Source organism: Jaculus jaculus, chromosome 6 (genome assembly GCF_020740685.1).
Source record: "Jaculus jaculus isolate mJacJac1 chromosome 6, mJacJac1.mat.Y.cur, whole genome shotgun sequence".
NCBI lineage: Eukaryota > Metazoa > Chordata > Mammalia > Rodentia > Dipodidae > Jaculus > Jaculus jaculus.
The window spans coordinates 131,354,284-131,379,809 of NC_059107.1; the positions used below are offsets into that span (position 1 = coordinate 131,354,284).

Here is a 25,526-nt window from a genome sequence, read left to right on the forward strand (position 1 = left end):
CCTCTAACCATGGCAAACAAACTCCAGATGCATGTGTCACATTGTGCATCTGGTTTATGTGGATAGTAGGGAACCGAACCTGGGTCCTTCAGGCTTCACAGGCAAGCATCTTAACCCGCTAAGCCATCTTCCCAGCCAAGAACAGAAATTTTTTAAAAATTACATTGACTGTGAAAGTAATGAGAACCAGAAAAATTATAACCCAGATGAGGAAAAAGGCATTCCTTAAAAGAACTGTTTTCAGTCACTTTCTAGATGTGGCACTTTATCATCACATCATTTTTCTATGCAAAAAAAGTGTTTGCTTCCTTTCTACTTTTTTATTTAGATATAGAAATGCATTGATTCTCTGTTATGTAATCTAAAATTTGGAAATGATTATGAATTCATTTGCTAAAACTTTTTTCCTTTAACTTATTTTTAGGTGAGGTTAAACTAAGGCCTGAAGCTAGAAAACGACTTCTAAATTATGTAAATGAAGAGCCACAAGATGCAAATGGCTATTTCAACTTGGGAATGCTTGCCATGGATGACAAGAAGGACTCAGAAGCGGAGATGTGGATGAAGAAAGCCATAAAGTTACAAGCTGACTTCAGAAGTGCTTTATTTAATCTGGCTCTCTTATATTCTCAGACTGCAAAGGAATTAAAGGCTTTGCCAGTTTTAGAAGAGCTGCTGAGATACTACCCTGATCATATCAAGGGTCTTATTTTGAAAGGAGACATTCTGATGAATCAAAAAAAAGATATACTTGGGGCAAAAAAGTGTTTTGAAAAGATTCTGGAAATGGATCCAAGCAATGTACAAGGAAAGCACAATCTTTGTGTTGTGTATTTTGAAGAGAAGGATTTACTAAAAGCTGAAAGGTGTCTGGTAGAAACACTGGCATTAGCACCCCATGAGGAGTACATTCAGCGCCATTTGAGTATAGTCAGGGATAAAATTTCCTCATTGGGTATTGTAGAGCAGCCAGTACTACCAGCTGCTGAGACTTCAGGTGAAGGAGAAACAAACACGATCCCAGCGGAGAATGAGAGAGAAAGCAGAAGTGAATCCAGATCAGCAGAAATGATAAAAACTGGTGATCATAAAAGTCATTCTAAATCCAGCAAGCAATTAGCAAAAAACTCGGACAAAGAGGCTCCCCCGAAAACAACAAAAGACATCAAAGAAATTGAAAAGAAAAGAGTTGCTGCTTTAAAACGACTAGAAGAGATTGAACGCATTTTAAATGGAGAATAGCATTATCCTTTATCATGTAACAATAATATCAAAGAACTTCTGTTACCATGTCATTGGTTATACTGAAAATTTGAAAAATATCAAGAATATGTAATAGCTTAACAGAAGTTGCCTGTACCAAGTAGCAAAACAAGATTTTTTTTTGAAGACCTGACTTACTCCAAAATACACATATTGTTAAAAGATACTACAGAAGCTTTTACTTTGGGTGAATAGGGGGAAAATTGAAAATTCCAGGTGGCAGAGTTGAAACAGAATAGTCTTTGTTATTCTAAATTAACATACTCTGAGGCCTGGAGAACGCACCCTTCAGGACAAAACCAGTGTGTACTGATTTATTCTGTGAATTCCTATTTATTAACCTACTTCATTTTACTTTACCTCTTAGCAGTAGATGATACTTATTTGATACATTGTTTTTGCTTAAACTATAATTCCTTGCTAAGGGAATTTTTGCACTACACAGAATACTGATTTCTTTATGTTGTATTCTTGGGTTGAAAATTTAAAGGAGTGGTGAGTGGAACATTTAAATCATGATATGATAGCTTAATTAAGAATTCATTTCATGCCGGGCGTGGTGGCGCACGCCTTTAATCCCAGCACTCGGGAGGCAGAGGTAGGAGGATTGCCATGAGTTCAAGGTCACCCTGAGATGACAGAGTTAATTCCAGGTCAGCCTGGACCAGAGTGAGACCCTACCTCGAAAAACCAAAAAAAAAAAAAAAAAAAAAATTCATTTCATAATGGCAAACTTTAACTTCACTAAAAATTACAATTTTTAAACCGTTTTACACACTCTTTAATGGTGCTCACAAATACTGTATTTTGTTTTTCTCATTGAGTGTCACAGCATAATCAAGTTGTCTCTTGGCTTTTGCTCCCCAAGGTATTCTATTTCTTGGGCTTATAGTCATACTGAGAAATCTCAGTAACTATATAAACTTTGGAGTAATGATGTAGGAAAATTCTCCCCAGTTTGTTTGCTCTTACTTGAATTGTAATTTTATTTTTAAAATCCCACCCTTTTCTTTCCTAGATACCTAAGCCACTATATTCAGTTCTGTTTAACTGAAAGCAAAACAATGTGATTGTTCTGAACACTAACTTCTTGACATCTTGTTGTAGTATATATTTTTATTGAATATTTATTTTTTGACTACTGAACTTTCATAAAGGGTTAAAGCAGTTTTCATTCTATGAAACATAAAAAGCAGAGTACATTTGCCTGTGTGCATATGTCATAATTTAACCAAAACTGCTTCATTTTTGGACAGTTGTCCAATTATAACTAGCTGTATATGGCATCAATAAATTTGCCTTTTGACCTGAAAAAATATGTTAGATTAGAGGTAAATGCAAGTCAATCAATTTAAGTCCATTATTTCTTGATATATCTTCAGTAAGCTTTATAATACCTAATAAAGTTTTCATTTGTCATGTTAAAGCTTAAATTATTATTCTGGGATAGTCTTCCTAATTATGTAGTATTTCAAAAACTATATTTTTTAGTTCCTTTGAGATAACTAATTTCTAATTATATGTGTCTCAGAAACCATATCCCTATAATGTTTTTTTTAAGTAATGTTTTATAAATAGGTCACAAGAAACATGATCTGTATTAAAGACCCACTCTTACTAGATTCCCAGAGGATCTGGCATAGATCTTTTTAAGGCAATTTAAAGCAAGCACTAATGCCAGTGGGTATTAATTCTTGACCCAGGAGATTTTGTTAAATATCCATTGCAATATCTAATTTCAGTTCTTAGATTATGGCTTTGTGACTTTAGATACAAGGTTGTGAATACCTCATATTTGATGACTTGAAAACAAAATAGTTATGTTCTCTCCATGTATCTCTAGGAAAAGTTTCTGAATGTTATCTCCATAATTGAAATTTCAAATGGAGGACAGTTCAGTAAAGTAAAAGGCAGTCTTTCATGACAGCAAACCTTAATAAAATTTGAGTAATATTTTATCAAACCTATATAGCTAATCAAGTGATAAAAGGATATAAATGTTACCCAGTGGTTTTTTTTTTTTTAAAGAGGGAATGAATTATTTTCCTTACTAGCCTTTACATTTAAATTTTAAATAATGAATTTAAATCAAATCCGTCCTGAATGATAATTGCTACCAATTGATGGCACTCACCTTCATTTCATATTGGAATCATCTGGGGCCTTTAGTAAGGGCTCATCACTGTAACAATTGAAAATTAATTTCTGGGAGATAGAGCTATGCTTCAGTGTTTGCAAAACTACTGAGCAATTCTGATTTGTAGTTGAAGGACTACTGCTCCATTTCTCCTGTGTTAAGTTTTCAATCTAGTTATAACCTAATTAAGTTTTGATGGTTTAAGTTCCACCATGGAATATGTTGTGATATGTTGGGTACTGATCCCATGAAATTTAAGATCTTAAATTTTATTACAATAACTTATCCATCAGATTAGTGTTTTACACCTATAACCTCAAAATAAAAATTTTATTCAAACTGTTTAGATGAGGAAAGGTATTGGATCTCAAGTCCCAGAGTCACACGTTTTGAAGAGTTGGGAGTGGGAACATTTGAGCCCAGCTACTGTTCTGTGATTCAGGACTTCAGACATCTACCATTTGGAGAAGACGACTTATCACAGGCTTGTGTGCTGATAAAAGGGTGGAGTTGCAATTCTCAATATTTTATGGAATCTGCTTCCCAGGACATCTGGTAAAGCTTTGACAATCCCTACAGAGCAATGTCACATTACACTTCACTACTTCTCAGGAGGTAAAATGAGGATCTTGACTTGCTCCTAGGTGTATTTTTCATTAGCACTTAGAATTTGGGATTTCAAATTGTTCCAGTGGATAGGTTTTCGTGTTTTGTTTTGTTTTTGTTCCTTCTTTCCCTTTAGGGCTGGGTCTTTCTAGGTTCCCTAGGCTCATGTGATCCTCCTGTTTCAGCCTCCTGAGAAACTGGACTATAGTCATGTACCTACATGTCCAGTTCTCAGCTACTTTCTGAAGTTGATGACTTAAAAGAATAAAATAACTAAATATGTTATTTTAACAAGCTTGTGTTTACTGTTATGTAAATATTTAGTATGTGAATTACACAATTCTAAATAAATCCTCATGCCTTTATATCTGAGTTTTCAACTTCATGTTGTAAAAATGCTTCTTTAAAGATGGTTTAATGATAAATATTAAGAGCATATAGATTTGTATGTCAATTTATACTTCAGAAATCCATATATTTGTCATATTTATTTTTTTAAGACCTTCAAATTGCATGGGTAAATGGTATTTAAGAAAAAACCCTAAAATATTTGCTAGTTTTGTCAAAAATTTCATGTGTTGAAAGCTGTCAGCCATCCATGTTAAGGGTTCATAAGAAAGTAGTTAATTGTATGCATTTTATATCACTATGGTGTTTGTGTGTACATTTCTAAATATTCAGTATTAAATTGTTACTATTGAAAACATAAACCTGATTTGCCTTTTAGTAAGTATTTTCTATAAATCACTTGGACTCCATAAAGAACAGTGCTGACATATAATTTATTAACAATGATCTTTGAAAGGTATACATTATAATTTCTGATAATATGTTTTGAATTACTAGTAACAGAATCCAAGTTAACAGAATGAAAAAGTTAAGCTTAAGCATAAAATGTTACACAAATTTAATTTTTGCATAAGGCAAGGTTCAAATCCAAGAAATCATCCATAATATAACTGGGAAGCACTTGTTTATTAACGTGCCTTCAGTTTCCTCATCTGCTCTTTTTAAAGGTTTGGAAGAATATGATACAATAACCTGCTTTATGTGTTAATAGATTTCAGTTTCTTAGAAAAGCTGGCACTTAATAAATATTGTTTATTAATATTTATTAATTATTTAATATATTATTTATGAAGGCTTAAACTCTGTTTTTGAAAGTCCATGTGCTTTGCTATATTCAATCTTGCCTAAAGTTTGTTTCTTTTTTTTTTTTTTTACTAGTTTTACATATAGTGTGTATACAGCGATGGTGGTGCCGTCATTAGCCTTCTTCCTGTCACCCTCCCCTGCAGGTTGTGGGTGTTTCATTGTGGGGGGGCTGAAGGCTTAAACACTTGTGTTTGACGCAAAGTTGTGATGTATACATGTGCTAGCAGACATATGAATGGTACTAGACAAGTGGCTAGAGTTGTAATTTTTTAAATATTTTATTTTTATTTATATATTTATTTGACAGAGAAAGAGGAGAGAGAGAGAGAATGGGCGCACCAGGGCTTGCAGCCACTGCAAACGAACTCCAGATGCTTGCGCCCCCTTGTGCATCTGACTAACGTGGGTCTTGGGGAATCAAACCTGAGTCCTTTGGCTTTGCAGGCAAACGCCTTAACCGCTAAGCTACCCCTACAGACCGAGAGGTGTAATTATTAATGACCATGCATAAATAAATGCATAAATCTGTATTTGGGATTAAAGTGAACAAATAGGAATTTAGCCACAGTTGTCACTGCCTTGCTCTTTTACTGACATCAGGAAATACCATAAGAAAAGCTGTTTGATGTTTCAAGACTAGATTTCTAATAAACCTACAGTTTTTAAAGGAACTTTCATCAAACAATGCACTACCCGTGCATTTCATTAATATGACAATGGATTATTAGTTATTTCCCATAAAGTAGAATTTATATTCTACAAGAACCTGATGATGAGTTTGTGTTTCTGTTAGGAATAAAATAGAGTATAAAAATCATTCTAGTTTACCCTTTCTAGTAGACAGTCACCTATATTCTTTCCTCCTGATAAATCCATACTAAACTATGGATGGTAAGTAGATTTCATTAGTAATCTGATACTTTAATTCAGATTTACTAAGGATTTCTCACACAATAGAGGAGGAACTATTTCAATGATCACCAACCTATGATAAGGTAACACCCATGTTCAGGACTTAGGGTACGCCTTCTCCCTTCAGGTAGTCTTCTCTGGAGACACCCATACTGACACACCCAGAAGTGTGCTTTACTAATCTAGGCAGTTTTTACTACAAGTTGATAGGATTAACATGAATCACAAGAGGTTAGAGGGAAAACCAAAAGGATATGGAAACTTGCCTAATGGTTTTTCTATTCATAACCTTGACAAAATTTAACATATCAGTGGGATAAATAAATATGAGGTATCAATAAATGCTAATATTACAAAAGAGTATATAGCTGCTAAGGCATCAGAAGAAAACTTTTGGACTACAGTAGTGGAGAGAAAGAAAGGCAATAGGTGGAATATTGCACAAATTGATAAACCTCACAATGACTAAGCAAATTTCCAGGCAAGTGAGTATACTAACAACTACTGGAGTTTTAATTAGTTTTTGTTTTTTAATATTTAATTTTTATATAAATCTGATCAAAAATGCAAAGGTCCAATCTGTCTATATAGCTCATTTGAAGAAATATGGAGAAGGTTAAAAATATTGAAAAAAGTATGCCAGGAAAATATGAGATGAGCTTCAGTAACAATCTTAATACATAATAAGATAGAATTTAAAGCCAAAAGGAAAGAAAGGGCAGGAAGGAAAAGTGAACCATATATACTGGTTAAAGAACAGAAGATATATGTCACAAATGTATATATTATGATAAAATAAATCAAGAAAACTTCAATAAATTCCAAAGTGTTGGTTTTTGTCATAGTACATCAGTACTGAAAAATCAGGTTTCCAAAGGTCACAGTAAGCCAGTATGCTACTGAAATGGGGCTGTAAAAAATGAAAGGCTATTTGAAAAGAAGTACATTGAACTGAAAAAGTAATGAAAACCACAAAACATTATAACCAAGTAAGGCAAAGGTGTTCTGGGAGAGCTTCTTACAGTCACTTTCTTCCTTTGGAAAATGATTAGTGAATTCTGTGTGGGGGATGCAAATTTGGCTTATTCTACACAGAGGAGCCCTCCAACAAAAAGGCACTGACTGAATGTTGGATAATCACATGACGAAGGAAGAAACCAAGTACAGGCTGATGCTTCCCATTAGATTCAGACTGAGTTCTGCACCAACCGAGTGTTGGGCTTGGATGAAAACAAAATAAAGTATGCAACATTTTTTCTGGTTTTGGTGACAAACTCCTGTTGAAAAAGGTACCTACCATCCAATCTAAAATTACTCTCATCCCTTTTCTACACACACACTTGCCTGAATTTGATCTAGTTTCCAAAGATGCAGAAAAATGTGACTAACCAAAAGAAACAAAACAGAATCAGACACACTAATCTCAGTTTGCAGACGAGTCTATAGTAACTATTTTGAGAGGAAAAAAGAGACAAAGTGGATGTACATATAAGTTATATGGAGACATGGAATTAATGAGAATGAATGAAGTGTATGTTCAGTTTAATTGTAGTCTGGACAAATCGGAGGATGAACAGGCACACAAACTACCCCGACAAAGCACACCAGCTGGCATGTGGACATGAGAAAATGAAAAGGGAATAGAGTATAAAGACACAAGTGACAATGATCTAGCATTCTTTTAGTTTGAATTCCAGAGGAAGAGAGCATATACAACATTCGAAGAAATGCAGTGTTTTATCCATGTTCTGATATTCCAAATTATCCCTGATGCCTAGTATTTGTGGCTTGCTATATTCACTCCATACAATCCCCACACTTGAACCAAGAGAATTCAGTGATACCAATCCATGACTAGATTAAACTGCCTTCTTTCTTGCCTCCAGGCTCTCTTCACTGGGGCCTTTGCTAAGAAAAGCTAGTGTTGAAGGTGAACTAGAGAAGGGGCAGTCAAGCCACAGTTGGTAAATGAAATGACCCTGAGTCACTCATAGAACCTACTGTTGTTTCCCATCTCAGAAAAGCTGGTATTTGGGAAGATGATGCTGTTGCCAGCGCTAAGAATGGGACAAAAAACATCACTAGGAACAGCAAGAGGATAAAGGGCTACTTCATGTTTCCTTAACATTTTCCAGCAAAATCCCATCATTGAGGTGTGTCAATGACTGTTTATCCATATGTGCACTTCCATATGGCCTCAAGTAATTGAAAACCTATTAAACTATTTGTAATGGTCACAAATCTTCCTATTTCAGAACCTTAAGTGTAGGGTGAAGCTTAATGAATTCTGCTCTCCAGGTCTATGATAGCTCCATATTTATTATTGATAAACTTGCTTGCTAGTTGCATTTTAATTAAGAAAATAAAAATTTAGATAACAATTACTGTTTCTTAATGGCCATTCTAGGTATTCTAAGCATATTTTCTCACTTGAGCCCCACATCTAAAGGATGAATTATTTCCATATTATCAATATAGTAAGATTGAAGTTTGCAGAGTTCACATAAAATAGCCCAGGACATAGCTTATGGCCAACTCAAAATTTAAATGCATGTGTCCAACCATAAGGGCTGTTCATTCCCCTGTTCTGTTCTCTCATTACATGTTGTCAGTTTGATTTACTTGCATATAATAATAAGTACTATATTGAGTACCAACTTCGTACTACCTGTTATGTTTGACTAGGTTTCTCATCATATCTTTACTTCATAGTGTAGAAACAAGCATGGAAATGATTCACACCTGAAAAAGTACATTCATTTAAAGAGTTGACCCCAGCGGCTAATGTCAAAGGAGAAAAGGGAACAGAAGAAACCATCTCAGTCATTCTTTCTCATGTCCATTGGGGGAATGATGAATGGAACTGCACAGATTTACATATTTGTCTTTAAATCCATAATCAAGTAATACCAATGTGCAAATATGCAAGAGAAAATGTTGCACTCAAAAGAAACTAGAAACTTCAGTGTTGCAGTGATCTCATATAATAGAATGAAGAGAGCTCTTTAAGTGTTAGCTCACTTTAGTTTTCAGTATGTCCTATTTGTCCCTACCTACATGAGGATCCATTCCATTTTAGCAGGTCAAGGACATAAGGTTTAGAGAGTTTAGCACCAAAATGTGTATCCATATAATTATAAAATTTTTGTGCAACATGTAATTAAAGCTATGAACAATTTATATCTTTTCAGGTTATACCGTCTTCTAGTACAGTGATTTAGGTGTACTGAATAATATTTAATTAAAAATGTCCACAGCTGGATTCCTGAATCTATGAATATATTACCTGAATTATTAATAATGACATTTGAAGCTGTGATTAAACTCAGCATCTTTAGATGAGAAGATTTTCTTAGGTTATCTGGGTGCTTGGTATAATCACAAGGGTCTTTGTTGCATGACCCAGCAGCTGCGAATGGCTGTGTGACATTCCTGTATCTATGCTGTCTGGACATTGACCTGTCACCCACTGCTGGTATTATTTGTTGCTATCAGCCCAGCTTTCCAAACACTGGAGATGTTGAAGGAGACAGATTAAGTCTTAAGTGAATGTAAGTTTCCTGGATTGCTCTTATGAAACTGGAAAGTGAAATCCAATGAACATGAGGAAAGTGTGCCCAGCCCTGGAAAGCTCTGCTTCTAACTACATCTCCATTTGCTGTGGTTCTGGACAGTAAAGGGCACAAGGTCCAAACAGCTTCATCTAGGGCAGTGACACCACAGATATGATGGAGCTGGAGAAGGGAACCACTCAGAATCATTCTGGATAATGTCTGTGATGAGAACATACTGGGCTTTACTATAGAACATTTGCAAGGTAGACTTGCTTAGCAAGATGTGTAAGGTTGAAGACAGAAAGGTACTTGTTTTCCTGCTGACAATGTGGAGAGAACAGTGGCTCCTTGGGCAGCAAGAAGGATGTGATCCTTCCCAAGTCTGCTGTTTCAGACTTCAGGGAAAAGAAGAATTCTGAGAGGTCCTAAATTTAGATACAAGGGCAGAGGATGGAGGAGAGGGAAAAGATAATGCGGAATTTGTTTTAACTAGCAGCTTCAAAGTATAGCAAGAAGGAAAGAATGAAAAAGATCTGAATATTCATTCCTTTGATGTTGAAAACTATCTGTTGCAGTCAGGTTCCCATTGCTGGCAGAAATCACCCAACCAAGAGCAGCTTTGGGGAAAAGGCGGTTTATTTTGGCTTACAGACTCGAGGGGAAGCTCCATCATGGCAAGGGAAAACAATGGCATGAGCAGAGGGTGGACATCACCCACTGGCCAACATAAGGTAGACAATAGCAACAGGAGAATGTGCCACTGCTGGCAAGGGGACACTGGCTATAATACCCAGAAGCCCACCCCCAACAATACATTGCCTCCAGGAGGCATTAATTCCAAAATATCCATCAGCTGGGAAGCTAGCATTCAGAACACCTAAGTTTATGGGGTGGGAGGCACATGAATCAAACCACCACACTAGCCATGGGGCTCTTAATCACATTCTGCTTGCAAAACAAACCAAGAACCAGCAGGGAAATCTTGTAGATTATTTTATTACCATTGCCAATTGAGGGTCAATGTAAACTCTGTGCTTTTTTTCATAGCAGAATCCTCTAGTTTCTAAGATGCAATGAATATTATTTCTACTGCTTATCAGGCCACATTGCTAAAGTAGCTTAGGAAACTGGTGAAAGGACCAAGTTTTTTTTGTGTGTTTGTTTTGTTTTAAGCTACCATCTGTAACAGGATAAAACCATCATTTCAGAACTCTCCTGATTTCTAAATTAGTTTTAACATATATCAGAAAAGGACATCAGGAGTCAGAAATTTGAGATACAGCAGTTTGGAGATTGGCATTTTTTTCCCCAACAGTGGAGTTTGGAAGGCTCTTGGAAAAAAAAAATATATATATAGATAATTAGCAAAATAGGCTCATGAAGGACTGTGAGGTGTTAGGAGATTCTAGAGGTTGGCTATAGGATTGTGGTGGCTTATAGTGTGACCTAGATATTGAAATTCCTAAAGAGAAGAGTCTCCTTTTCCCAAGTGTTGATTGACAGTGTGGCCAAGCTAGGAAATGTCTACCACACAGATGATGAGAATCTCTGACCATTGGGCTGAGCGCAGTGACATACTACAGTTTGGGAAGGAGCCACCTGAATTTGGCTGGCTAGACAAACAGCCAAAAACATCACTGCTATGTCAAGCTGATGACATGAAGCACTTGGTTGCCTGGAAGGCAGAGGCTTCCATCTTACCACTTGTAATTGAAGAACTCTGCTACCCGGTGTACATTACCAAAAAATAGAAATAAAAAAATAGAAGCTGCAACCACAGGTGCCATGGAGACTCACTTAAAATGCATCATTGAGGTCATAATCATCTTTACCAAATCAAGCAGGTTTGCCCACCAAGTAGTCAGCTCTCTCCCATATGCTCACATGATTTCTGTGATAATGGAATAACCTGTAAGCTTTCAGGTCTACATGTACTGTGGCAACTTCTCTACAGTATTAAAGACCCCCCTAGTGGGCCAGAAACGCCAATGTGGATCTCTACATGAATTTAGCCTTGAATGTTGGCAAGGCTAGGGGCTTATTGAAAAAGGAGGTTCTATTTTGTGGACATCAAAGCCTTTCCTGTGGCCCCTTTCACATTTCTTCATCATGATCCATCCATTAGGCCAGCAGTGCTTGTGGGGGCTCTCTGGGTTATAATATGGTACTAGTAGGTGGGAGTGGGGGATTGAACTGCTTTAGCACCTGGCTATTTTTAGGCCCTCAAAATGTTTTAGTCAATTTTCTGTAGCTAGCAACAATTTCACAGACTGAGTACATTGTAATGAAGAGAGACTTATCTTGGTTTGTGGTTCTCATCCAAGATCAGTGGGCTATATCTGATTTTGGCCACCTTTTGTCAGCAGAGTACATGGAAAGAGGCATAGGAAGAGCAACTGACCCACTAGAGATAACCATTAAACCATTATTTTATGAATCACGTGGATGAATGGGTCTATTCTTGAAGGAATAACCATAATCACATATTAAAGGTCCTACCTCATCCCACCTCTTAATGTCTCATAATGGAAATTAAAGCTCAATAAAATTTCAGAGAGAACAACCCATAGAACCCACAGCAGGCGGGATAGCCCAGAGCACATCATGTACCCACACAGTTAAGGAATGCAGGAACGGAATCCCCCAGTACTTATGTGTACTGTTTGGTTCCTACAGAAAGTATATATATATATATTCAGAGAACGACAAACCCTGCCTGTGATCAGGAGACAGCCAGTAACAACAGAGCTCTTATGCCTGGGGAAGGTGTTTTTAATGATTCCAGTTCAGGCAACTCTAGCCCTGGCCCTTGCTTACATCCTTAACCCTCATCCTCTCCAACCACCAAGTGTTATGTGGTCATCTCCTATTCCTGGACTCCATTCAGCTCTACCTGAAGACAAACACTCCACCCTCAGCCTTCCATTTTCTCCACTCGTACACCTGACTCTAGGTCTATTGCTATAGAATCATCATGTGTGTTGGTTAAAGAAACAATTGAAACGTGAAACAGCAGTAAAGTCAACAAAAGCTATAGTATGGGTGCAAACAGACAAATTAGTTAGTATGACCTTTAACATGTATTAGTTAATTTAATTTAATTTATTTTTTTTAATTAATTATTTATTTATTTATTTGAGAGCGACAGACACAGAGAGAAAGACAGATAGAGGGAGAGAGAGAGAATGGGCGCGCCAGGGCTTCCAGCCTCTGCAAACGAACTCCAGACGCGTGCGCCCCCTTGTGCATCTGGCTAACGTGGGACCTGGGGAACCGAGCCTCGAACCGGGGTCCTTAGGCTTCACAGGCAAGCGCTTAACCGCTAAGCCATCTCTCTAGCCCTGTATTAGTTAATTTTAAAAAGCCCAGAATCATCATGGAAACAGTGCTGTCATACATAGCTCAGTGTGAGCCAACCACTGTGCTACATGCTTTTACTGCATTATCTTACTAAAATCCAACATGCTATTTTCATCTCTTGTAAAAAAGTTGATCAAAGTAATGAAAATGGGTTTTTGTGACACAAAATCCAATTCAGTAATCCTGCTATAACTTAATTGAAAATTAATTAATCTAAAATTAATTTAAAATTTGAAGAAAGTCATATTTAAGTGGTGTTACTTTTCACAAGGAAAAATGTTCTTAAATAAATGGTCAGATGTTGAAATGATTACTTAGAGGTGGGCTCAGCAGCTAGAGAGATACTTCCAAAGCCTGTTAGCCCAACTTTAATTCCCAAGCCACCCACATAAGCTTGATGCAAAAATTGAAATGACTACTTAAAACTTTTTGTCACACTATTCAACAAATTTAATTTTAGTCAAATATTACTAAGTTAAAAGAGTGTGGTAGGTTATAGCATCTAAACATTAAACTTTTTCACTTTTGGAACATAAATATGGAAGAATAGTTTTAATATATATGCCTCTGAAAGTTTACTCTTAATATTTAAATCACTCTTGCAAATAAAAAGGAAGGACTAACTTCAAATAGTAATAAAGTCCCTAAACATGGCCAATAAGTGTATAAAATATTCAGCTTTGGGAGTGATTAAATACAAAAATATTATGATAAGTTATTAAAATAGTATTTACAGTAATGGCACCAGATATTACATACATGAAATGAACTTACATGCCAGTAAAAGCTAATAAGGTAAATGGATATGGCCTTTTAAGAATAAATAATGATTAAATGAGATTATAAACTTAGAGATATCCAGTTAAGATGATGAACGAGGAGCATTGCCAAAGAAATCAAGGGAATAAAGAGGCAAGATCTTGTGCAATATATCCTTCTCCCCCAAAAATTCAAGGTCTGAAAATAATTTGTAACCCAGGAGAAAAACAAGCAGAGGATCAGCAGGAAGTGAAGGAAAAAAACCCAGCAAGGGGTCCCCCACGCTCTGCCCGGATATGACGACACCCCAAATCACTCACGAGAAGCGGTCTTGATGCAAACTGCAAGAGGATTTTATTCCAAGCACGCTGGGGCCCACAGTCGTACACCTCACAGGGGTAGAGGACTGCAGAGCCCCGAATGCAGGAACAGGACAGTTTTTTATAGGGTTTCTAACAAAGCCTGTGCATTAGACCAATCATTTTTTTAATATCAGGAGCCCGCAGGGTGTTAGCCAGTCAGTTTGTGCCACCCCATAATTTCTAAGCCAATTAGTTTAATTTGTTCAAGCCCCTCGTGGACCAATCATTCTCTTATGACCTTGGTGGTCAGCATTTGCGCAGGTCCTTGGGTGGGAGTAGCAGAGTGTGGTACCAGTCTCCTATGACCTTGGAGGTCAGCCTTTGCGCAATTCCTTAGGAGGGGGTAGCAGAGTATGGTATCAGCCTCCTGTGACCTTGGTGGTCTGAGGCAGGCTGCTACAGCTTATGGTGCGAGCTACTAAGGCTTACAGTGTGGGCTATTAAGGCTTATAGTGTAAGGCTTAGAGTGCAAGCTATTTACAGAAATCAAATAAGTGGTTCACTTCATTACTCATTTCCCATCCTTGAGGGCTATCTCATGCCCTTTTACCTAGTTTTATATTAGGAGCGGGCTCTGATATAATGAGGAGAGGGATTCTTCACTTGCTTCCAAGATAGAGTAAAGCCTGGAGTTTGAGGTATGCAGGGAGCCCGCTTAAGCTCCCCTTGGAGCATGATAGTATTTCTGAGCTTCTGAATTCTTGGGCCTTTCAGAAGCAGAGTTCCCAGAAAACAAAATGGTTTGGGCTCCATCCCCCTGACCTGCAGCAACAGCAGTGGCTAGGAAGCACAGCTGGGTAGTGCTTAAGGTAGCTGTGTGTGGCGGGCAGGTAATCGTCAGTCAGAGGCAGGAAAACGAGCCCACGGAAGCAGCACAGCAGGGTAAGCTGCAAGGGAGTGGGTAATCACCAGCCAGCACCCAGTGGGTAGAAAACCGAGTGAGGAAGCAGCGCTGCAGGGCCCAGGCGACCTTCCAGCCTGGGAGCCACTACATTAGCTCAGCTTCCTTCCTGTCAGGCCTGTAGCACGAGCCGTGCTCCCAAAGGTCCCGGTGCTAATCACACCCCAAAGTCCTAGGCAATGAATAATGTGGAGAACAGAGCTCTTATTGGACAGTGAGCAGGCCAAGCAGACTAGAGGCACACCCAGACTGCCCGGAGGCTGCATAGGCAAGGAGGACCCTACTCCCAAACTAGCGCACTCATCCCAATCAAGTGGGTAAATAACCTCCCAGCTCTCCCTGTTAAAACTAACCAGGCTACACAACACAGGGGCCATGAGAAATACAAGGGCTGCACTCTGCAAAGCAAGAGGTCCATCTCAAGATGGGTAAACCCCAGTGCAAAACAATGCAAGACAGCAAGCCAAGAGGCCCCACCAAAATTGCCTAATCCCATCCTGGAAGCCTCCAATGAAAACAGAGGATAATCCAGACATAGAACACCAAAATGAAAACATGGTAAGCATATTAAATAATGAGGGAGGTCATGAGCAAACAGATGGATGAATGCAGAAAAGCAACAATAGTCCAATAAGCATGTGTATGAAATAGTAAGAGAACCAGTAAGAACAACAAAATGTTCTCAATCATCATTGACAAAATTGAGAATAAAAAAGACCTTACTAAGGCGTGGTGACACACCCCTTGGAGGCAGAGGTAAGAGGATCATTGTGAGTTCAAGGCCACCCTGGGACTACATAGTGAATTCCAAGTCAGCTTGGACTATAGTGAGACCCTACCTTGAAAAAACAAAACAAAACAAAAGCTGTTACTAGGAATTATGTGGAAAATAGCCAGCAGGCATGCTAGGGCAGGGCAATGCCTGGGAATCTAGAAGAGGGAGAATGTGAGAACAGTCTGCAATGGAGGGAGCCCGTGACTGCCCCAGAAGTCTGGAGAGAGAGACTGGGGCTGCAGCACAGGTCAGAACGAGCAAGTGATTGCTGACTGGTGCTGAGAGACAGGAAGGAGGGAATGGAGAGGTAGTGCAGGTGTCTGCAAAAGAGGGAGCAAGAGATCACCAGCTGGCATCAGGAGCTGTGAGAGAGGGGTAGAGAGGTGGCCCAGAGGTCTGCAAGGGAGCAAGTGGTTGCCAGTGGGAAAGCAGCACAGGTGGCAGTCTGTGAAGGAGTGTGTGATGACATCACACCACATGGGCAGAGCATTCAAGCCAGAGGAGTTTTCTCCACTGCATATACCAAGTCCCACAACTCCTACTAGAGTGAAGAAACCATCCCACCAGGCCTGTGGCTGCAGACAAGTGCCCATAGGTTCTGGGGCCGAGTGCACAGTAGGGGCCAGCTGCTGAGCAAGCCTTGGAGCTCAACCCCAGCAGACCATGCTCCCCTGTGAGTCCAGCACTTTAGCACAGAACACCCTTCCTGTCAGGCCTGCGGCATCAGCCTTGCACCCCACAGAGTATCATTGCAGATCACAATCCAAAGTCCTCAGGCAGTAAATAACACTAGAAGGACAGAGCCCTAATTGGACAGCAAGCATGCCAAGCAGGCTAGGGCCACAGTCAGACCCACCTGGAGTCTGCACATGCAAGGAGGACCCTACTCAGACTCTAGTGCACCCAAACAAATCAAGCAGACAGACAACCTCCCTCCCACCCCAGTCAAAGCTGACCAGGCTCCTCAACACAGGTGCCACAAGAGATGCAATACTGCACTATAAACACAAGATGTCAATCTAGAGATGGTAAAAATGCAAAACAATGCAAGACATCAAGCCAAGAGACCCCACCAAGAGTACCTAGTCTCATAATTAAAGCGTACAATGGAAGCATACTCCAGACATAGAATCCCAAACTGAATGCATAGTAAGCAAACTTAATAAGGGCATGACCAAATGGATGGATGAAATGGACGAGAACCAACAAAAATTCAACAAACTCATAAATGACAAATTAGGTTCTCTGTACTTGCCTTGAAAAATTGAAGATTATCAAAAAGATCTTAACAGATCAATGATTTGAAGAGAAGTGAGCAAATAAAGGAGCTTAGCACTCAGTGGACTAAGCTTAAGGACAGCATGGCCAAATGCAGGAGCAAAGTCCAACAAGAAGAAAAGTCAAACTAGGATCTGAAATAGGAGCTCAATAAAGGAATGAAAATGCTGAAGAAAATGCAGTTGAGAATAAAAATAAAATATCCTGCTTTCTTTTTTTTTTTTTTTTTCCCCCTAGGTAGGGTCTCACTCTAGCCCAAGCTGATCTGAAATTCACTATGTAGTCTCAGGCTGGCCTGGAATTCACAGCGATCCTCCTACCTTTGCCTCCTGAGTGCTGGGATTAAAGGTGTGCACCACCTGCCTAAAATAGCCCTTTTTAAAGGCTCCCTAGAAAGCCTCATCAACATAATAGATCATGTGGAGGGCAGAATTTCTGATCTCAAAGATAACACAAAGGAAATTTACCAGAAGTCCAAAAATAGTAAGTTCAAAAATGTGCAAATAGAATATGAGGGAATTATGGAGCACCTTAAAAATACAAAACATAAGCCTGGGCGTGGTGGCACATGTCTTTAATCCCAGCACTCAGGAGGCAGAGGTAGGAGGATCACCCTGAATTCGAGGCCACCCTGAGACTACATAGTTAATTCCAGGTCTGCCTGGACCAAAATGAGACCCTACCTTCAAAAAACAAACAAAAAGGAAAAAAGAAAAAAGAAAAAAAATACAAAACATCCAGATCGTCAGCTTACAAAAAAGGGAAGAGATACAGGCCAAAGGAATGGAGAGCATTTTCAATACAATTATTATTTTTATTTATTTATTTATTTTTAAATTTTTATTAGCATTTTCCATGATTATAAAAAAATCCCATGTTAATCCCTCCCTCCCCACCACACTTTCTCCTTTGAAATTCCATTCTCCATCATATTACCTCCCCATTACAATCATTGTACTTACATATATACAATATCAACCTATTAAGTTCCCTCCTCCCTTCCTTTCTCTTCCCTTTATGTCTCCTTTTTAACTTACTGGCCTCTGCTACTAAGTATTTTCATTCTCACGCAGAAGCCCAGTCATCTATAGCTAGGATCCGCATATGAGAGAGAACATGTGGAGCTTGGCTTTCTGGGCCTGGGTTCCTCACTTAGAAGAATCCTTTCCAGGTCCATCCATTTTTCTGCAAATTTCATAACTTCATTTTTCTTTACCACTGAGTAGAACTCCATTGTATAAATGTGCCATATCTTCATTATCCACTCATCAGTTGAGGGACATCTAGGCTGGTTCCATTTCCCAGCTATTATAAATTGAGCAGCAATAAACATGGTTGAGCATGTACTTCTAAGGAAATGAGATGAGTCCTTCGGATATATGCCTAGGAGTGCTATAGCTGGGTCATACGGTAGATGAATCTTTAGCTGTTTTAGGAACCTCCACACTGATTTCCACAATGGCTGGACCAGATTGCATTCCCACCAGCAGTGTAGAAGGGTTCCTCTTTTTCCACATCCCTGCCAACACTTATGGTCTTTTGTTTTCATGATGGTGGCCAATCTGACAGGAGTGAGATGGAATCTCAATGTAGTTTTAATCTGCATTTCCCTGATGACTAGTGACTTAGAACATTTTTTTAGATGCTTATATGCCATTCGTATTTCTTCCTTTGAGAATGCTTTATTTAGCTCCATAGCCCATTTTTTGATTGGCTTGTTTGATTCCTTATTATTTAACTTTTTGAGTTCTTTGTATATTCTAGATATTAATCCTCTATCAGATATATAGCTGGGGAAGATTTTTTCCCATTCTGTAGGTTGCCTCTTTGCTTTTTTCACTGTGTCCTTTGCAGTGCAAAATCTTTGTAATTTCATGAGGTCCCAGTGATTAATTTGTGGTTTTATTGTCTGAGAAACTGGGGTTGTATTCAGAAAGTCTTTGCCAAGACCAATATGTTGGAGGGTTTCCCCTACTTTTTCCTCTAGCAGTTTCAGAGTTTCAGGTCTGATGTTAAGGTCTTTATTTCTCTTTCATGAGAGTAGGAAAATGTTCTTCAATACAATTATTGAAGAACATTTTCCTACTCTCATGAAAGAGAAATCTACCCAGAGATAGGAAGAGCACAAAACACCAACAGGACCAAAGAAACTCTTCATGGCACATTATATTTAAAACTCTAAACAATGAAAATGGAGAGAACTCAAAAGAGTAAGAGAAACACAGTTGATTACAAAGACAAGCCCATCAGAATTACCTCTGATTTTTCTATGGGTACCCTTAAGAGCCAGAAGGTTTGGAAAGGAGAACTCCAAAGCTTAAAGGATTGTGGATGCTAACCAGAAGTACTATACCCAGCAAAATGAGTCCTCCTAATAGATGGTGAAAGAAAATCTTTCCATGATAAAAGCCAGCTCTACGAATACATGAGCACAAAGCCAAGCTCATAGAGAATACTGCAAGTAATACTCCACTCAACAAAGGATAACCAAAACGAGAACAGGCATGAAAATATACAAGACTCTAGAAAGCCCAAAAGCCTTCAAAATGCAAAGGATTAACACCACCCTCACAGTTAAAATTCTAAGCATAAACAGACTCTACTTCCCCATCAAAATGCACAGGTTAGCAGGTTAGATCAGAAAAATGTATCCATCCATCTTTTGTCTATGAGAAATTCACCTTACCTTTAAGGACAGGCAGCTCCTCCGAGTGAAAATGTGGAACATGATTTTTCAGGCAAATGTAAAAAAAAAAAGAAAAAGAAAAAAACAGGTACAGCTATACTAGCATCTGACAAAATAGGGAACAATTCAACAAGAAGCTATTACAATTATAAACATATCTACCAAACACAGTATGCACCAAATCTTACAAGACAAAATATGCTAGATAATAGACCAGAAATAAATCCAAATACAATCATATTTGGGACTTTAATACCCCATTATTATCAATATTCAGATCAAGCAGAAAATAAAGATTAAAGAAGAAATTAATAAATTGGAAATTATGAAAATAATTTTAAAAATTGACACAATCAAGCTGGAAAGATGGCTTAGAGGTTAACGCACTTGCCTGCAAAGCCTAAGGACCCATGTTCAACTCTCCAGGTCCCACATATGCCAGATGCACAAGGTGATGCAAGTTTGCACAAGGTGGCTCACTCTTCTAGAGTTTGACTGCAGCAGCTGGAGATCATGCCAATTCTCTTTCTTTCTCTCCCTATCTCTCTCTCTTGCTCTCTTAGAAAAAAGGTGGGGGGGGGGGAGCTGGAGAAATGGCTCAGCACTTAAGGCACTTGCCTACAAAGCCGAAGGACCCAGCTTTGATTCCCCAGTATCCACATAAAGCCAGATGTATATGGTGGCACATGTGTCTAGAGCTCATTTGCAGAGGCAAAAGGTCCTGGTACACCCATTCTCTTTATCTATCTATCTATCTATCTATCTATCTATCTATCTATCTATCTATCTATCTTATCTATCATCTGCCTCATTATCTCTCTCTTTAAATAAATAAATAAATTTTTTCTAAAAAGGTAGTCTGTTGGGGTTGCCTTAAAAAATGGCAAAACAACCCACCAAAGGCCAGTGATAAGACCCTATTGCTGAAGACTCCATACACAGCTGACACGTAAAATGGAATGACATGGCTGGAAGCCAGGAGAGAGTCAGTCCCCAGACAGTCAGCGTGTCTAGTGCCAGAAGGCGCTACATAGGCGACTGGGGGAAATGACCAAGATCTGTCCAAGCAACACACTGTTTAACCTAATTAGCAACAAATAACCGGATGTGATGCCCACACAAGTGCAATAGTGGTACACAGCCATGGTGAGGAATCAATTGCTCTTGATTTGGCTAACTGATCCACTCAGTGGTACTAGACCCTTAGCTGGAGCTGGGAAACAAGTCAGAACCATACCCAAACACAAGCCCACTCTACAATATCAAGCTACCATCAATCACGGGGTATAAGAGGGCCTACACCTATCAAACTGTCTATCAAAAAAGTAAGTGTTATCTCAATTTTCTGGGTGCTAACTTACTCTCCGTTGGAGAATCTGCTTCTCTTTTCCAGATAGATGCAGATCCTAAGAAGAGAGCTGCCCCAACATACCTCAAAAGGGGCCCAACTGAAACTAAGGACAACTGGCGAAATTAGCAAGGGTGATGTTTTCCTGTGAACCGGATACCAGCACAAAGGGGAAGGAGATCAACGCAGAGAAAAATCAACTCCTACCAAATCAGAGAGCCAAAGCCTCAGAGGCCCCCAACACCTCAGCACTGAAGCAGACCAAAAATGAACCCAACATGGCTCAGGGAAATCTTGCGGAAGAGGGGGCGGAAAGAATGTCAGAGTTACATGTTGGGTCATGATTTGCAGAGACATTTATCATACTAATAACTGGGGGCTAACTCCACAATGCACGACCCATTTTCATTAACAAGGAGGGTCTAATGGGAGGGGGTAGATCACAGATGAGCCTAAATAATGGTACCAAACTGCCTGTATTCACTGAAATGAAAACTAATAAATTAAATTAAAAAAATGGCAAAACAAGTAGCTAGTTCTTTAAAAATAAAATAAAATAAAATTACAAGTTTGATAAACCTCTGGCATAATTGACCAAAAGAAAATAAAAAGCCATGTGTGGTAGCACATGCCTTTAATCCCAGCACTCAGGAGGCAGAGGTAGAGGATCTCTATGAGCATGAGTTGAAGGCCACCCTGAGACTACATAATGAATTCCAAATCATCCTGGGATAGAGTGAGACTGTACCTTGAAAAATGACAATAAAAACTCATATTAATAAGATTAGAAATGTAAATGGAGGCAGTATAACTAACACCTATGAAACTGGAAGAATAATCAGGACATATTTCACACTTGTATTCCACCAAACTTGAAAATCTGGAAGAAGTGGATAAATTTCTATACATATACCACTTAGCCAAATTAAACCCAGAAGAGATAAATTACCTAATAAAACCTATTATATCCAAGATGATTGAAAAAAGTAATTAAAAACCTCTCTCTCAAAAAGAAAAGTCCAGACCCACATGGATTCCCTAAAGAATTCTATTAAACCTTCATTGGAGAACTAAAACCACTTTATCTGAAGTTATTTCACACAGTTTAAAAAAAAAAAAGAAGAAGAAATTGGGGCTGGAGAGATGGCTCTGCAGTGAAAGTTGCTGTCTTGCAAAGCCTGATGGCCTGGGTTCAATTCTCCAGTCCCCAAATAGAGCCAGATGCACAAAGTGGCATATGCATCTGGAATTTGTTTACAGTGGCACAAGGCCCTGTCATGCCCATTCATATTCTCATTCTCGCTTGCTCGCTCTCTTTGAAAATGAATAATTTTTTTTAATTAGTTTTGTACTCAGTGAATACACTCAAGTTGGTACCATTGTTAGCCTCCTCCTTATCCTCTTTCCTCCACAGGGACTCTCTTTGTTGGGGCATATGGGTCATACATTGTGGGGTTAGCCAGCAGTTATAATTAGGAGGAAATGTGTCTGTGTATCATGATCCAATGTGTGGTTCTGACATTCTTTCCACACCCTCTTCTGTAAATTTCTCTGAGCCATGTTGGGTTCATTTAATTCTGCTCAGTAAAAAAAAAGAAAGAAAGAAAGAAAGAAAGAAAGAAAGAAAGAAAGAAAGAAAGAAAGAAAGAAAGAAGAAAAAGAAAAAGAATAAATGCTCCAGAACTCTTTCTATGGAGTCAGCATTACTTTAATAACAAAAGCAGACAGACACACAACAAGAAAAGAAAATTATAGACTGATATCCCTGATGAATTTAGATCAAAAAAAAAAATCTCAACAAAATCCTCACAAACTGAGTCCAAGGACACAACAAAAGCATTATCCACTTCAGCCAAGTAGGTTTCATCCCAAAGATGCAGGGATGGATCAACATATGTAAATTTTTTTAAAGTATTTTTATTTATTTATTTATTTATTTATTTGGGAGCGACAGACACAGAGAGAAAGACAGATAGAGGGAGAGAGAGAGAATGGGAGCGCCAGGGCTTCCAGCCTCCGCAAACGAACTCCAGACGCGTGCGCCCCCTTGTGCATCTGGCTAATGTGGGACCTGGGGAACCGAGCCTCGAACCGGGGTCCTTAGGCTTCACAGGCAAGCGCTTAACCGCTAAGCCATCTCTCCAGCCCAACATATGTAAATTGAAACAAAATACAATACAATACATAAATAAACACAAGAACCATATGGTCATCCAATAGATGCAGAAAAGACCTTTGATCAAATACAACATCCCTTCATGATCAAAACGCTGGAAAGATTAGGGAGAGAGGGACCATATCTCAACATAATAAGGGCTGTATAATAAAGCCATTACGTCCCAGCTCATATTAAATGGAGAAAAACTTGAAGCATTCCCATTAAGATCTGGAACAAGACCGGGAAACCCACTCTCACCACCTTTTAAGATAGCACTAGAAGTCCTTGCTTAAGCAATACGACTAGAAAAAGAAATAAAAGGGATAGATACACACAAGAAAGGAAGGAGTGAAGCTATCCCTATTTACAGAAGACATGATTCGTTGTATAAGTGACCTGAAAGACCCAACAGAGACACTTTAAAGCTGAGCATTCCTTCAGCGAACTGGCAGGACACAAAGTCAATACACAAAACCCTGTACACAGGAGACAAACATTTGGAGAAAGAGAGCAAAGAGGCTACCCCATTTTCAATAGCCACAAAACTTAAAAATCCTGGAATATCATTAACCAAGGAAGTGAAAGCTCTACAAAATGAAAACAGAAAAACGCTGAAGAAAGAGACTATGAAGGACATGAGAACTATCCAAAGCAACATACAGATTCAATGCAAGTCCAATAAATTTCCAATAATACTCTTCACAGAGTTAGAAAAGATAAACTCAAGATTCATATGGAACTCAGAAGGCCTCAGATTATTTCCAAAATTATCATCAGCAATAGAAATGCTTCTGGAGGCATTACTATATCTTATTGCAAGTTGTACTACAAAGCCATAGTTTAAAAAGTGCATGAGGGGCTGTTCCGGAAGAGCTGAGCTGGAGGACGCCGGCTGTTGACGCTCCTGCCCAAGTATTGCCTGAAGATGACCGACCTTTGGCAGGAGTGCACGGATTATGCAGTGACCCTGGCAAGACAAGCAGGAGAGGTGATTCGTAAAGCTCTAAAGAAAGAAATGAATGTGATGATTAAAAGTTCTCCGGCTGGCTTGGTCACAGCTACTGACCAAAAAGTTGAAAAAAATTCTTCTGTCTTCCATAAAGGAAAAGTATCCATCTCATAGTTTCATTGGTGAAGAATCTGTGGCAGCTGGGGAAAAAACTGTCTTCACTGACAACCCCAAGTGGATTATTGACCCTATTGATGGAACAACAAACTTTGTACATAGATTTCCTTTTGTAGCTGTTTCAATCGGCTTTGTTGTGAACAAAAAGATGGAGTTTGGAGTTGTGTACAGTTGTGTGGAAGATAAGATGTATACAGGCAGGAAAGGAAAAGGTGCCTTCTGCAATGGCCAAAAGCTGCAGGTTTCACGACAAGAAGATATTACCAAATCACTACTAGTGACTGAGTTAGGCTCTTCCAGGACACCAGAGACTGTACGGATTATTCTTTCCAATATGGAAAAGTTATTTTCCATTCCCATTCATGGAATCCAGAGTGTTGGAACAGCTGCTGTTAATATGTGCCTCGTGGCAACTGGAGGAGCAGATGCGTACTATGAAATGGGGATCCACTGCTGGGACATGGCAGGCGCCGGCATCATTGTTACCGAAGCTGGGGGAGTGCTAATGGATGTCACAGGTGGACCGTTTGATTTGCTGTCCCGGAGAATAATTGCTGCAAACAGTAAAGCACTGGCTGAAAGGATAGCCAAAGAAATTCAGATAATACCGCTTCAGAGAGATGATGAGAATTAAGTGCACAATAAGGCATCGTGCTCAGACACTGTTGCCTTTCCCCATGCTTGCTAACACATCTGTGGATATCTGTTTCACATGTGTGATGTGACTGATGTAAATTATCTTTGAGGTCCTGGTTTTAAAATGGGAACATTTTTTTACCGACTTTTTACAGACTAAATGTACAAAGACGAGGTGGAATGTGTGTTGAAAAAAATTGTGGGGAAAATGTATGGAAGTATAGCTCAGGAATTATACATTGAAATAGTCAATTAGTAACTTTATGTTTTTAAGAATACATGATGATCCTCTTAATTTTTAAGATTATATATATATATATATATATATATATATATATATAATTTAGAAAGTTATGTCATGGAAAAGTTTTTTTCTTTGTTCCAAAGCCATATTTACGTAAGTTTGTAAAGATAGGATAAATTGGTTCTCCCTTAGCAGAATACCTTGTTTTATTCACCATTGTCCATATAGCACCTGGCACAGTCTTGTAAATAGAAGGTTACCCAAAA

The 25,526-nt window shown here is 38.7% G+C and overlaps 2 protein-coding genes across 2 annotated transcripts in view; both read left to right on the plus strand.

Annotated features, from left to right (window-relative positions):
- The window catches only part of Tmtc3 (transmembrane O-mannosyltransferase targeting cadherins 3), a 36,375-nt gene extending 34,459 nt beyond the window's left edge, over positions 1–1,916 (plus strand). Inside the window, exon 14 of the mRNA XM_004650160.2 lies at positions 425–1,916. Coding sequence (XP_004650217.2) covers positions 425–1,242 — 818 coding nt within the window. The 3' untranslated portion in view covers positions 1,243–1,916. The remainder of the gene's footprint in view (positions 1–424) is intronic.
- Positions 1,917–24,162: 22,246 nt separating this feature from the next.
- LOC123461647 (inositol monophosphatase 1-like) lies at positions 24,163–25,039 on the plus strand. The gene is given in 2 exon segments (XM_045153147.1): positions 24,163–24,332; positions 24,334–25,039. Coding segments are annotated over 2 exon segments (834 nt in total). The 5' UTR covers positions 24,163–24,179; the 3' UTR covers positions 25,015–25,039.
- Positions 25,040–25,526: the final 487 nt, after the last annotated feature.